This window comes from Coturnix japonica, chromosome Z (assembly GCF_054131305.1).
Source record: "Coturnix japonica strain WE chromosome Z, WE-NBRP24, whole genome shotgun sequence".
Lineage (NCBI taxonomy): Eukaryota > Metazoa > Chordata > Aves > Galliformes > Phasianidae > Coturnix > Coturnix japonica.
Genome location: NC_140702.1, coordinates 47,817,211 through 47,832,552, shown reverse-complemented (window position 1 = coordinate 47,832,552; position 15,342 = coordinate 47,817,211). Strand labels below are relative to the sequence as shown.

At 40.4% G+C, this 15,342-nt stretch overlaps 1 protein-coding gene across 2 annotated transcripts in view; it reads left to right on the top strand.

Annotated features, from left to right (window-relative positions):
- The first annotated feature begins 6,822 nt into the window (after positions 1 to 6,822).
- SLC1A1 (solute carrier family 1 member 1) overlaps positions 6,823 to 15,342 on the top strand; it is a 43,225-nt gene continuing 34,705 nt past the window's right edge. The window contains exon 1 of one of the 2 annotated variants that reach the window (XM_015848922.3): positions 6,823 to 7,008. In XM_015848922.3, the coding sequence (XP_015704408.1) occupies positions 6,918 to 7,008 (91 nt within the window). In that variant the 5' untranslated portion in view covers positions 6,823 to 6,917. Of the gene's footprint in view, positions 7,009 to 12,783; positions 12,802 to 15,342 lie in introns of those variants that run through there. The other variant, XM_085529444.1, reaches the window with a different exon arrangement.

Sequence of the window (15,342 nt, the reverse complement as noted above, 5' to 3'; positions counted from 1 at the left end):
GAGCCCCCAGCACAAGAAGGCCATGGAGCCGTTGGAGCAGTTCCAGAGGAGAGTCACAAAGATGATGAGAAGTCTGGATCACCTGCCCTACCAGGACAGGCTGAGAGAGATGGGGCTTTTTAGCATGAAGGAGAGGATGCTGTGAGGAGACCTTCTAGGTTCCTTACAGTACTGGAAGGGGGCCTACAGGAAAGTTGGGGATGAAGGGACTTTTTATAAGGGCAGGTAGTGACAGGACAAGGCAAAATGGTTTTAACTGGAAGAGGGTTGATTTAGGCTAGAAATCAGGAAGTAATTCTTCACTGTGAGGATGATGAGGCACTGGGACAGGTTGCCCAGTGAGGTTGTGGATGCCCCCTCCCTGGAAGTATTCAAGGCCAGAATGGATGGATCTTTGAGAATCCTGGTCAAGAGGGAATTGGAACTAGGTAATCTTAATAGTCTCTTCCAACTGAAGCCATTCCATGATGATTCTATTATTATTCTGTGACAAAAGCCTGGGAGACCTGGGTTTGTTGTCCTGGAGAAGAGAAAGGTGAGAGGGAACCTCCTTAATGCTTATTAATATCTACTGGGTAAGTGTCAAATGGATGGAACCAGGCTCTTTTTGGTGGTGTCCTGTGACAGAACAAGGGGTGATGGGCACAAACAGGGACACAGGAGGTTCTGCATGAACATGGAGAAAAATATTCATTACTTTGAGGGTGATGTAGCACTGGAAAAGTCTGCTCAGAGAAGTTGTGGAGAGTCCTCCTTTGGAGATATTCCAAACCTGCCTGAATACTTTCCTGTGTAACCTAGTCTAGAAAACCTAATTTGGCAGGTGGCTTGGACTAGATGATCTCTGGAGGCCCCTACACTTATGTGCTTCTGTGATTCTTATGTTCAGGCAACTAAAAAAATGAGGTTTAGACACAGATCACTAACATACTGAGTCCTGGAGACAACCTGGCAATGCAATTATTATTTAGCTCTCTCCAGAACAGATTTCAAGGGCACTGAGCATTTCCAATTTCTTGAAAAAATCAGAAGGTCAGATCATGTGTCTGTAACTCATTTTGGAGAGCTGCATAGCCAATAATTCTGAATGCCTTTCTTCACTTCACCTTCCAGATCTTTTGATCTGTAAATTAACCTATTTCTCCACACTTGCTCAACATTCTCCAAATTAGTCTGCGCCCACTCAGCCATTTCAATGTGTCAAGAGACCTAAGCATTAAAATAATTTTGTCATTTGCTATCATTACCTTCTATCAAAAAAGGGTTCTACTTCATTATATCTTCATTAAGGTAAATCTTCAAATGGTGTGTGGGTGAACAGAGTCCTCACATTCTATTTATGCAATTTCTGAAGAGTGGTAAAGAGCAAATGTCTTCAATAATCAATAATTTTATAATTACATATGTACTGGAGTAGAAACATGTAAGATATATCACATAATGAGTTATTCTGCAGAGTCACTGGAGCAGCAGCAGAATATTTTCCTGTACTTAACCCTTTGTTTACTGTCACTGCATGTTAGCGAATGCACTCTTTTCACACTGTGGAGACAAAAACAATGTTACTTTAACACAGCAAGGTAATTCATCTTTCTTTGGGGGACAATTTATTACTCCTCTAATAAAATGGTATTTAACATACTTTTACTTCCTAGTTTTTCTAGCATGTGAGTTGAGTGCTAGGACAGTAAGGCAGTAAGGTCTTGCCCTTTCATATGGTTCTGGATGCCAGACACAAGTCTTAGTGTAAAGGAACACTTGTGCTGAAATGCAGGTAGCTTGTAGTTACTGGAGTCCCAAAAAACAAAGTTAAATATAATTATTTCCCTTTCAGAGAGCCAACAGCAAGTCATGTTTGCAAACATGTCTGTTCCACAGCTCAAAAATCTTGGAAACATGTACAAAGCCCAGTACAAATTCCTGTTAGTCATTTGCTATGAGTAGTGTACATATATTTCTGAGACAGTGGGAATCTATTGCAGAAATCTAAAGGTCAGCCTGCACCTCATTTCACAGAATTGTAGGTTTGGAAGGGACCTCCAGAGATCACGCAGAGCATGCCCCCTGCAGAAGGCTGCTCAGGTTGGTGTCCAGGTGGGTCTTGAATATCTCCAAAGAAGGAGAATCCACAACCTCCCTGGTAGCCTGCTCCAGTGCTGCATCACCCCGTCACCCTCACAAGAAGTTCCCTTGCATATTGTTGGGGAATGTATGCTCCATTTCCATATGGCCATTTCCTCTTGTCCTCTCCCCACAGACTTGTGAGAAGAGGTCGATCATGCCTCCTTGACTCCCACGCTTAAGATACTTATTAATCAGACAGTTAATCAGATGATCAATCAGATGATCATTTGCTGGCTTGTCTTCTCTGTCTGATCTAATCTTAGCCTACATTTGGACCTGTTCATAATAAATTTCAATAAATATTTAAAAATTGGTTTCTGAACAATTTTGCCCATGAAAGGATCTCTTCCACACAAATGTCATTCCTACTGTTATCTGCCTGGCATTTTTGAATGCTTTGGAGGAACTCTTATTGGTATGTAGTGACAGGACAAGGAGTAATGGCCTAAAACTTAGACATAGGAAGTTCCATACAAACATGCAGAAGCACTGTTTTACAAGGGTGGCCGAGCACTGGGACAGGTTGATAAAGTGGTTGTGGAGCCTCCTTATATGGAAATAATCAAGATCCAGGTGGACCCTGATACCCTACTATTGTAGGGCACCTGCTCTAGCAGGAGAGATTGGACTCAGCGTGCATAATGAATTTACTTCTTATTACTAATAAAGATCCTTCTCATATGAAATTAATGCAAAGTGCAGTGGGAAGTGTATGACGTTCAAATTCCTTCTTGACTTTTATGTATTTACAAAGGAAGACTGCAGTCATGCTGGTCTAGCTCTTTTCATGCACTTCACAAATTAAATTACCAAAAAAGAAGGATGTTTTTTAAAAACAAGTACATAGAATGTGCATGGATTTTACAGCTGCTTGTTCATGCTCTCCTCACAGTGATTTCATAATACCTTCTAGCAGGTGAGAACTGCTGGACTTTGGAAAACTTCTGCACTTGCAGAGTATACTTTTTCCTCAAACTTCTGTGAAGAAAATATATCTATCACTAAAATCTTGATTTTTTACTCCACCTTCTCACTCTGCTACCCCGTCCTCCTACAACATACAAGGTATGCAGACAGGCAGACTCACAAGTACTGCATGAATTGCTTGCATTTATTAAAATTAGAAAGAAAACAATAAAAGTATTTAAAAGTAAAAGAAAATATTCATTATGAGGTGGCTGGCAATGAAAAATTCCAGCATCAGAGGTCATCCTCCTTCTGTGATTCTGTTGTCCCTAATATATACTAATGTCCCTAATGTATACTTTAACAATCTCATGGATTTAGCATAGGGTTTTATTTAACAGTATTTTATTTTAGGCCAAATCTAAACCATCTGACCTAAACATAACGTGTTTCAATCTTTAAATGAGCAATAATGGGGAGAAAAAAAAAAAAAAAAAAAAAAAACCAACAAAAACCAAAAAAAGAAAAAACAAACAAACACAACAAAACAAACAGAAAAAAAAAAAACAAAAACCACACCAAAAAACCCTAAGCCCTCAGTTGTAGAAAATACAGAGATGAATGACTAATTTGATAAGGGTTAGAGTGTGTCTGGTACAACAGCAGAAAAGCCTATGCAAAAGGAAGATAAAGCAGCTACTGGCAATCTTACTGAAAGTTAGAAGTAGATAAAAGGACTCCTCTGTGTTTCAGAAACAGTTACTGGAATATAAATATGTGTTTTAAAATGTTAAAAGTGAATCAAATTAGTTACATATACTAGGAGAGTATTCACCTATACCTTCAACGCCTTAAGTCTAACTTGATTTGGATTAAGCAAGTTTTCTGTGAACAAAGACACCATTGACCTGAAAACCGTACTCCCAAACGTAAAGAGAAAGCAGCACCCTGTCAGCTCTGCCCCAGGGGACAACCAGATCATGTCAAAGTTAGGTCTCATTTATTTACTTATTTTAATGTCCAGAATGAACAGCTTTATGTGCTTCACTGAGTCTTGGCTCTTCTTGAACCCAGGATCGCTGTTTTCATTTCCATCTCTAATTTCAGCCTTCACATTTGGCAAGAAGAATGAAGAGTAGAACCAAAGAAAGGTAAATTTTCAAATAACCCAATTCTGGAATTTGGAGATAAAGATGCTGCATTTGGTGGCTTATGCTTAGCTAACTACATAAACTATGTAGTTTTCAGCATACTGTATTCCAAAGACAAAAGACTTGTAGTTGCATTAATAATAAAAGAAAGCAGAGCAGCAATATTGTACAGTGCCCAAGGATGACAACTGGGAATGTTTACATTATTCACAAATACCATCCTTCCTACTTGATTATTTTCTCATTAAAGATTATAGGTGTTAGACAGAAACCAATTACTTTATGTTTTGACATTTCCTATGAGGACTCTGGCCTTATGATATGAAAAAAAAAAATAGCTGTAAACTTCCCATCTACCTTAAATTCAGCATTTCCCTGTTATGTTATTTGACATCTATAGTTCCTAAGGAGTATGAAGAGGAACTCTTCCACTTGCTATGCTGTGCACTAGACTGTGCTGTATACGCTTCTGTAGGACCTCTCTGCTTCTCCTAGTGCTGGAACATTCAGATGCCTCAAAAGGGTATTTCACAGTTAGAAAATATTTCTAGCTGTGAAATTACTTATGTTCCTAAGTAATTCATTTAAAACGCTATTACGACATTTCTACATATTGTAAATGAATGTTGAGACACAGCTAAATACATTTCAGGCCAAGAAGTGGTAAAAACTTATCAAAGTAAAAGCTATTCATGCATTTCTGTATGAGCTCAGATCTACAACAAAGTAATGCAGATAGCCTTCAAGAAAAGAATCAGGCTCATAAATGTATTTCACTTTTCCCCATGCAAATGCCCTAATTTTTATGATTAATTCATGTGTGCCTTTCATTAGCATTAAACACAGATTTAGAACAAAAAACTTTAAACCATGTTGCCATTCATACAAATTTACCCACAATACATTCTGAGAACTCCCTAATAGCAATGTGGCTAAATAGTATATTCTTATCTCTTTTACATTTAAAGCACATTTACGTCTTTTCATACATACATCTTATCCACTTCATAGTTAATGCAGGATGCCTTGCTATCACATGCTAGAAACTGTTTACATTAAATTTGCATTTTTGTTTGCTCAGCAAGTGTGTTTGTTAACTTCATAGCCTGCTAATCTCCCAAAATATTAGTTTTATTTTATTTTTATCTAATTATTTAATTTTTTAAATTCAGTGTTTCAAGAGTGATCCACGAGCTTCAATTCTTTTGCATTTTATTGGGACATTTTTTATTACAGTTTTTTTTTAGCTCCCCATACCGAAACTGCCAGCTTGACTCTATATCCAGGACCAAAGCCAACATCTGTCATTTTGTAACAGGAAGATCAAATTAAAAACAGCTTGCTCATGAGAATGTTTAAAACAGCTCTATTTCACCTGCCTAAGCCTTTTAAAAAATGTTCCTTTAGGTTTCTATATGAGTTATAATTTACTTTTCTACAAGGTCATGTCAAAAAAGAAGAAGAAATGCACCCTGTTCTCATAGGCCTGTTCCTCACCATCCTGAAACCCCTGAAATGTGCCCATCTTCTTTTTGCACTTTTTCCATGCCAGTAGTATTTGCTAAACTCTGGATGTCAGCATGGTGCTCCTTGCTGTTTCTGTGCATTAGTTGCTTTTGTTTATTTATTTATTTATTTTTCTGCAGCTTTTATGATGGCAGTATGCCAGTTTTCCTTTCAAGTAGTCTTTATTTTTATTTTTTTTTTTAAATTAATTAAACTAAAGTGATACTTCCTTTCTACCGCTAGTCTTTTTTGTCTTTTTTTTTTTCTTTTTTTAATTACATTTCCCTGATGGTGACAGAAGCAGATGAATTACTGCAGGTGCTCAAGACATTAGAAAAATAAGGCTAGTGTCAGTAGTGTCAGTGTGATGATATAAATTAAACTTTTATTCTGCGCTCTCCTTCTACCTGTTGGTACTCATGTCATTTTTTATTTTTCTTTTCTTCCCCATTTAATTTAGTGATTAATCTCCACGTTTGAAAATCAGAGTCATTACTTTTATGAACAGATATTGAAGACCCTACTATAAATCCCATGGGGAACTGAGTCCCAACACTGTACAGATCAGTCGTGCTTATGAGCTGCAGAGAGCAGGAGACCACCGCTTAGAAATGAATGCTTCAGGTATAAAGCCCAGTGATAAATCCTGCTAACCATTTCTGTACTCCCCAGACTGGATTTTCTCACCAGGAGCACACGTCAGAACACTTCACCTGGCTATTTAACTAGGAGCTATCCCCAGTGACGGCGACGGCGGTTTTCCAACAGCCACAGCGCAACACCCCCGTCCACCTCTGCACGGAGACACGGGGACTCCTCACCGCGGGACAAGCTCTCCCGTGCCGTGGGCTTTGCCCTTCCCTTACATAGGGAGGCTTCGCTCTGCACCGCGGGCAACGACCCCGCGCGCAGGGTGGGAAAGCCCCGCCCCCTGCTCTGCCTTCCCGAGCGCTACGCCGGCAACAAGGGGCTGCGCCTTGAGAAGCACGGGAGGAACCTCGCTCACGCCGCAGCCCAGCCGAGCGGGCGGGGGTCGGCAGCGCAGCCAGAGAGGCGGGGGGCGGGCAGCAGCGGGGCGGGCCGTGGGCGGGTCGTGGGTCGGGCTCAACTGTTGCCAGGTAAGCTCCCCTCCTTTGCCTGCCCGCTGTCAGCACGGAGGGGGACGGTTCGGCTCGGAGCGGCGCGTCTTGGCGCGCCCCAGGCCTGGCGATCCCTATCTCTGCCGCCGCCATGGTGAAGGCGGGCAGGAAGGGATGCAGCTGCCCGGACTTTATGAGGAAGAACTGGCTCCTGCTCAGCACGGTGGCCGCCGTGCTGCTGGGTAAGTGAGGGAAGGAGGGAGAGAGAAAGCTCGGTGCCCTCGCCCCCCTCCCGGCTCTGCCTGGAACGATCCAGGCCGGAGCTCGAGTTGTAGGGCTGGACAGTGTGCGGTGTGGGGCGGCCCCCCGCTAACGGTTGTAACGGCGGGCATGGAGCTGACCGCCCTCCCTTGGCCATGAGATGCCGGGCGGGCTGAGGTGCGGTGCGGCCGGGGCGCAGTGTAGCCGTGACTACGGAGAATAGGTCTGCAGTGACAGGGTGCTGCGGCAGGCTGGGCCTGGTTCCTGTGCCACCATCTGTCGTAGGCAGTGCTCGTCGTGATGTCTGGTGACTAGCAGGGTAAAATTGTGTGAGGAAAGCCCACAAGAGTGCTACACTGCAGGAGAAATGGTAGCAGTCTGTACTGGGCTGCTGTGGGTCTCCTCAGCAGGCCTATGATGGGCTGAGTCTTGAGATGCCTTTGCATAGCTGGTGACAGAAGGCACGCTGGCCTCGCAAGCATGGTTGTGAGTGGCATGGCAAAGAAAGCTGAAGGCCTATGAATGAGGGCTGCCCACAAAGAGCCAGCTGTACTCATGGGATGTAGCTGGGCTGACAGTTTGATGCAGGTGGGAGCCTTGCTGCAAACTAGGCTGCTGCAGGAAAGCATTGTAACAGCTGCAGGATGGTCTGAGGGGCCAGAAAAGTTTGGCAGTGGTACACAGTTCACAGTGAGGTTCTCTGGGAGGTCCTTTCAAAGATAGAATTACTCCTTAGCTTGCTGGCAAGTTTCTGAAGGGGTAAGTTGAATGCTTTCTGGTCAATAGATTGGCAAAAGGGCACAGAGATTCTGACAAAATGACTAGGGCAGAGGGCTTAAGCCACACATCTTCGTTACTTTCTGGTGATTGTTTTTATTTATTGTTATTATTTTATTATTTATTATTTTAAGTCTGGAGACCTTCCTTTACATAAATGCTTCTGTAGGGAAGGGCTGCTTTAGGTGCTTCATTAATAGCACTTGATAACTTTGATAATGACAGGTGATGTTTCTGCTGATTAGGATTCCCTCTGGAATGTATCAATTTCTGAGTGTGTTTGTTTGGGAGAGAATTATATGTTCATAAGCTGTAATCAGGGGTGTGTGTATATGTATACGTGTGTTTTCCTCCACACATTCAGTATCCAAAAGATTTCCATTTACTTTTGCCTCTTCAGTGAGTGGAAGTATATCTGTAAGTTCTGTAGAACAAGCTCAAAGAGATTGCATTGTAAATCTGTCTGTAACAACTGGAGATGTCTGTGTGCTTTTGTGTGCAATCACCTTTTTGTATGCTCCTGCCAGGTGCTCTTTTGTGAGCTTATGTGCTCACTTCTCTCTTATAGAAATAAAAAGTATTTGCCTCTCACCATCTTCAGTGAGTGTGGGTAGAGCACCAAGCTGAATACCACAGAACCCAGCAGTGTGGGAGCTCTGAAGACAGTTTGCTTCTAATGCCACTAATACCCAATGGTCATCTGTCTCGAGACCGTGATGGGCATCTGCGTTCGCACTGTGTCTTTGAACATTTTACCTGCTATGCTGTAATTATAGTTCAGAGCTCAGGGGAGCTTTAGAATATGGCAGAGTAAATTTCTATAAAAATTGTCTTCTGGACTAAATTACATTTTGCAGTGAGCTGCGTGTCTTTTTTTTTTTTTTTTCAGTATTTCTAGAATGTGAAATAAATCCTTATAAGGACGGTTTGGTTACATTACATGTCACCTTGAACAGCTTCAGGGTTTATAGTATACTCAGAGTCCACAAACACTTTTAAACTACATACTTGTGCTTTTAAAATATGCATTGGGAAATTGCTTTGAGATTTACTGATTGGTGTAATTTGGAGCAACAACATTCATAGGCAGAAGAGTAACTTATCATTTTGTAAGCAGAAAATTTGTTCAGGCTTTTCAAAGAAGTATGCATCAGTGAGGGCTAAAGATAAGAGACGCACCATATTGTGTAAGCATAATGCAAAAGCTGTCTAACTATACTGCAAAGGGTCTGATAGTCCAGCACTTTAATGACATCATGCTCAGCATCATAGCGAGGTATGTCTGTCTTTGCCAGTAGCCTTCCTATGCTGAAAAATTTCCCTGGTTGCTTTTTATTCTCATCTCTGAAAAGGCAGAGACATCTCCTAACTCCAAGCAGCTCTTCCTTTAGGAACAGTTATGCTGTAATTACATTTGAAACGTTTGACTGTATGCCTGATACTTGCATTTTTGAAAACACCGGACTTTATTTTACAAAACCCTTGTACCTTAGTAGAAATTCTGTTTCAGACCACCAAACTAATTGATGAGGGCCTCTGAAGTCATGTTAGGAGTTTGGAATTGACTGAATTTCAGTTTCATGGCTAATTCTGAGACTTATATTTCAGGGATTTGTATAATTTCAGCGAGAGATCTACTTGAGTACTGGAACAGGTTTTTTTGTGGTTTTTGGTGGTTTTTTTTTGGTTTTTTTTTTTTTTTGTTTTGGATTAAATAGATGAAAATTGAAGTATGAGTGTTGAGTGCTATAGAATTAAGCACTGAGTGGCAGCAACATGCCACTGCCATGTGTAGGTAACTGGGTGGATGGCCCGGTTGGGAGGAGAGAAGTCGGGAGCTGTCCAAGGTAGCTGAGTTCTTGGGAAACGGCCGTCCGCAGAACGGGTGAAATGCAGAGTTGCAGAAATTAGGAAACGGGACATAGTGGCGTTATGCAGAAATGAAGTGACTGAAAGAGGGAGGAGGCCGGTGGGCACCACTAACATGCCCGAATATCTGCTTTCTCGTCTCTGAAAAAGCAAGGAAGCTTAGTTAGTCTCTTCAACACCGACTCCTTGTTTGTGTAGTTCCCATCTTGGAAGATTGTGACTAGCATCACACCTCCATTTCTACCTGCATTTGAGAGGTTGAAATATACATAGTTCTGATTTGTAACTTGAAACTTTTAAAAAGAATGCATCCATTGTGCTCAACCAATCCAAAACGTGGATGACATGAAAAGACTATTACTGGAGCAACTATAAACTTTAGCTCCATGAATACCTGATATTTAACACAAAATAAAGACTCCTTGGAATGCAGAAAATTGGAGTGGTAATCACTATGCTTTTTTCTGCACTTGATGGTACAGTTGCTATCTCTTACATCTTTATATCACCCTAACAGCCCATATTCCATTTTTTCCCCCTCATTTTAATTAAAATGATTACATTATCTTGTAGTATTATATTTTTTTTCATTAAAATGGCTTTGTTTAAAAAGTAGTAAACAAACAACACTGGTGTATTTACACTTGCTAACTGTAGGCTTCCCCTGTAATCAAATGCAGAGAAATGTAGAAATTACTTTTGAAAACACTAGTTTGTTTAAAAGTCATCTGCATCTGCATATATGAGCATTACTGGAGGGCCACTAGAGTGAAGACAAGAACAGAGTAATTAGTAGCATATCACTCTACTGATGACCTCTTGCACATGGAATACTGCTCTAAATGCAGAGACTTTGCTATATTCCTCAGGATAAGAAGTTTCATATACAAATGTGGTCTGGAAGCTCTGAACCTCATCAACCTATAGGATCTTTCAATTTTTCTCAGTAAGCTTCTGTCTTAAACACAGGTGTAATTTAAAAATAATAACCCCATTCTGAAAACAGAGCAATGTTTCACGTACTTCATTTCTATCTTCTCATACCTTTAAAAAATAAATAAAAATAAAATTGGCCTTTTAGGTTAGTTTGGGCTTTCTATTGTACTGTTTCTCCCTGCTTACGCAATACAGTGTGTTAAAAACAATGAAGCAGATTAACTAACTCGAGCTGCCCTAGCAATGTCAGGACTCTTTTGTCCATAGCAGGAAAGTATAAATTAAGGGAATATACTAAAGCAAAGGAATTACTGTCCTGCTGGTTTCTGACAAGTGTAAATGTACAGCATACATCTGATTTCTTTCTTATGTTCTGAAGCATAGCATTTTAGTAATTTGAAATTTATAACAGATGAAGACCAGGCATCCTGTATAAACTGTTGGTGTCAACAGAAGACTGTTTTCTTCCTGCTGTGGTTTAGAGTAGCACAGATGACACTTGTAACATTTCATTCCTCTCTAGGCAATTGTAATACTTATCTGCTTCTTGTTCTCTATTACACTGTATACAGTTTGGTTCAGCATTGTGAGATGCCCAGCTATTCTGCAAGAATATCTGATTTATTTATTTATTTATTTTAAGCAAAAAGTAAAATGCAGAATGTTCAATAGTTTCATCTGAGAATTTTACATAATACTGAAGGGCAAATCACTTCGAGATCAGAAACAAATGAAAGTGAAAATGACTGCTCTAAGCATTATGACTCTTTTGTAACCTAACAACTCCTAATCTGCTGCTAAGAAAAACAAATACGGTCACCAAGTTGTTTGAAAAGTTATGAAAGAGCTAAACTGTATTTCTATTACAGCCTCATTGTCTCAAGATGATTAAGGATTAATCAAGACAAGGAGCCAGGCACTGTTAAGACAACAGAAAGCAATAGGGAAACTAAAGGGAAATGCTTCAAAGAAAATAGTTATCCTCCAGGAAAGTGACAAGGTGGGCTGCCCAGCTGAAGTGCCTCTAGGATAATGCACACAGCTTGGGCAACAAATGGGAGCAGTTGGAAGCCATCATGCTAATTGAAAACCCTAATGTTGCTGTCACTGAAACCTGGTGGGATGATTCCCATAACTGGAGTGTGGCTGTTGATGGCTACAAACTATTTCAGAAGGGACAGGTCAGGAAGGAAAAGTTGCTACCCTCTACATCAAGAAAGAAATAGAATTTGAAGAGCAGACCCTCAATAATGTCCACAAGAAGGTTGAAAGCTTATGAGTGAGAGTTAAAAACCAAGGCAACAGAAGGCTTTGGTTGGTGGAGACTACAGGCCACCTGATCAAGTGGAGAATGCTGATGAAACCTTCTTCCTCCAGCTACAGCAGGCATTGAGTTTGTAGGCACACATCCTTCTGGGAGACATAAAACACTCTGACATCTGCTGGAAAAGTACCACAGTGAGTTACAGGCAATCCAAGAGGATCTTAGAATGCATTGGGGATCACTTAGTGATCCAAACAATAGACAACCCCACTAGTGAGATGCATAAATGGACATGCTGCTTGCCAACTCAAGTGAACTCCTTGGTCACATCAAGAGTGGAGATTGCTTGGGTTGCAGTGATTGCAGTGACGGAGTTTACACTCCTGAGGGAAATAGAACATGCAAAGAGTAAAATCAGGATGCTAAATTTTAAGAAAGCCAACTTCCATCCCTTCGGGGAGTTATTCAACAAAGCCCCTTGGAAAACTGTCCTCAAGGACAGGGGAGCAGAGCTGGCAGATCTTTTAAGAAGACTTCCCATAGTGCACAAAAGCTCTCCATCATGGGTGTAGGCAGTCAGGAAGGGCAGACAAGAGACGAGCCTGGCTGCACTGGTCACTGGAGAGCAAGAAGAAAATGCATGGGTTGTGGAAACAGAGATGGGTACCCCTGGAGGACTACAGGGATGTCTCTGGTCTGTTACGGGATGGTAAATGGAAAAGGAAAGCCCAACTGGAATTGGACATGGCAGGAGGAATGAAGAAGAACATGAAGGACTTCGGCAGGTACATCAACCAGAGAAGTCTGAGAAGGCATACCTGGCAACTGTGGACAAGGGGAAGGCTCAGTTACTCAACAACTTTTTTGCCTTAGTCTTCTCTCTGTAAGTGAAGATCACGTTCACAAATGCCTTAGGAACTACACTGAGGTAAATGGAGGCTTTTGGTTATCATAGTGCTTTGTAGCTTGTGTTTTCCAGTCCTGAGGGAACTCAGATTCTGTAGAACTGTAGTTGTTTTGTAGTCAGTCTTCTGTGATTTTATTTTCCTTTTCCTGGTTGAATGAAATAGTCTCAAAGTAAACATGTTTGGTTTGACTAATGGTGTGGTGGCTCCTTTGTAGGTTTGCAGTGTGGAAAGGCTTGTCAGTGTAATCACTGGCCTGACCTCAGGTTCCTGTGGAAAAGAAAACAGTTTTGTAATTTTGTTTGCGGCAGAGACTTTCCTACCTGCTGTGAATAGTGGAGGGATACGCCTTAGTAGAAAAGCTGGTTATTCATCTCTGACAAGTACTTAATCTACTTCATTCCTAAAAATCCATCATAGATATTTACTGTCCATCTGAACTTTCCTCACTCTGCAGTCAGATGACATTGTGTCATTTGCATGAAGGAATTTACAGCTGCTGCGCCCGCAGCAGGTTAATCAGCAAGAAAACCCAGCAGTCTCACCACAGCTGAGGAATGAGCATACCTTCCTCCAATACTTCTAAATATTTTTCAGTAAATCAAGGTCACATTTTGGGACCGTATTCTTCTAGAAGATTTTCTGTGAGGACTTTTCTTTACATGTATTTGTAATTAAACCGGTAGCCTTGGCAACAGCAGTGTTTAGAGAGTTAAGATTTGTTGCCATACAATTAGGCCTCAGCAACTCTAAATTACACCTCAGTAGTTGCTTGTACTTTTCTAGGAATATATATATATATTTTTGTCAACGTTACTGTGTTTATTAGAGTGTTGTAAAATGTAAAGCAGTAAAATGCATAACATCACAAAAAATTAAAGTAATTAAAAGAGAGCTGAATTAACAGGTTTATGGTGATATTCTGCACCCTCCATTTTGAAATTATGGAGCTTCACAGTGTATTCTGCTATAGATAGCTGGTAGTATTATGGGAGCTTTATGGAGAGAGCAGAAAAGGCATGTGTGTTATAGAATATTTCTGAAGGACTCAGACTGCATCACAGACTGCAAATATATTGCCTGCAGGGACTACAAATTGATGTATTTATACTGAATGTTTTGTACTGTATTTTAAAATCAAATCAGTGAGCTTTCGTTGTGAGCTTTTTCTGTCCTATGAGTCATCAGCTATAAAGATAACCCAACTAAGACCCACCAGTGTAAGCAATTGTATTTTAGTTTGTCCTTTGAACAGCAAAGCATGTGAAAATGAAAAGCTTAATCATTTTGTTGATAATATAATCCATGTTGCTACAGAACAATTAAATAATATCAGTATTGATCCATTATACATCTTTTTTGTCTTTCAGTGCTACTATCAAAATTAAATACCCTCCCCCAGACAGATTTGTCTGTTTGGATTTCAAGTAAGGCTTTTTATCCTGCTCAGAAGCATACAGTTTCTCCCCTGATGACACACAAAGCTTAGTTACCTGAGTTATTGCTGGGACACCTTCGTGTATATATCTGCTCAGGACTGGTGACATTACTGTCTTCCGACAAATGCTTCTGTTGAGGGCATGGTTCTGACTCCTTCTGGCTAGATTTTCCTGTTTCTGTTATGAGCAATGCATTGTGGATGTCCATCTTTGTTACTCTTTGAGGAATATGTCTAGGTTCAGTGGTCTTTTGTGTCATTATCTTAGCAGGATCGAAGCAGGAGTGGAGGAGTCTGGGATTAGAATGAGGCTGGTACAGTTAGATGTCTGTTTTGTTACTATGGGGCATGGAAATAACATTTTTCTTGTTTAAAGATATGTGAATGGAAAATCTCTTGCATACTTCAGAAATGCAGTAACATATGTACAACAGCTTTTTAAAGCTGTATCTTATATGTGAGGTAGAATGCCTTGTACCCTATTATAAAATGGAATTGCACAACTTTTAACAATTATATTGTCTAGTATTGCTGCAGTTTAGGCATATGCCTATCAATCACATGAGTAGTCTGAAGATACAAAGTGTGCTTATATGCTTATGTTCAGCTGTTTACATTAGTATTTGCAGGATCAATGCCTTAGCAACTTCAACATGTGTGGTCATTTTACAAGCTGACTAATCTAACTTGGTCCTGTCTCACAGTATAGACTAATTATTTTCAACACACTGAACACAGTTTAGCCTCTAGGTTAGAAGCAGAGATCATTGTGTCTTATCTGATGACAGGCATTTACGTAATATTGCAAACATCTTTAAGACTATTAAGATTGGAGATGTTGCAAGGAGTTGTGTTCTCTGACACAGATCAGTCCTATGTCAGAAATCTTAATAGTTGTTTAGAGCAGCATATTTGCCTGGAAAGGTTAACATTTTTGTTTACTTTCTCATTACTAACATTAGAGAGTTGATAGGAGTTTATAATCTTCCTTTATTTTCTTTCAACTTGTTTGAAGTGTAGAGAAAAGATGGATCATAGTCTTTTTTTCTGTTATCAGAGGCAAATTCTTTTAAAGTAGCTAGTTTACATTTTTTTTGTTAACTAAACAACTTGCAGGTTGCAGAAC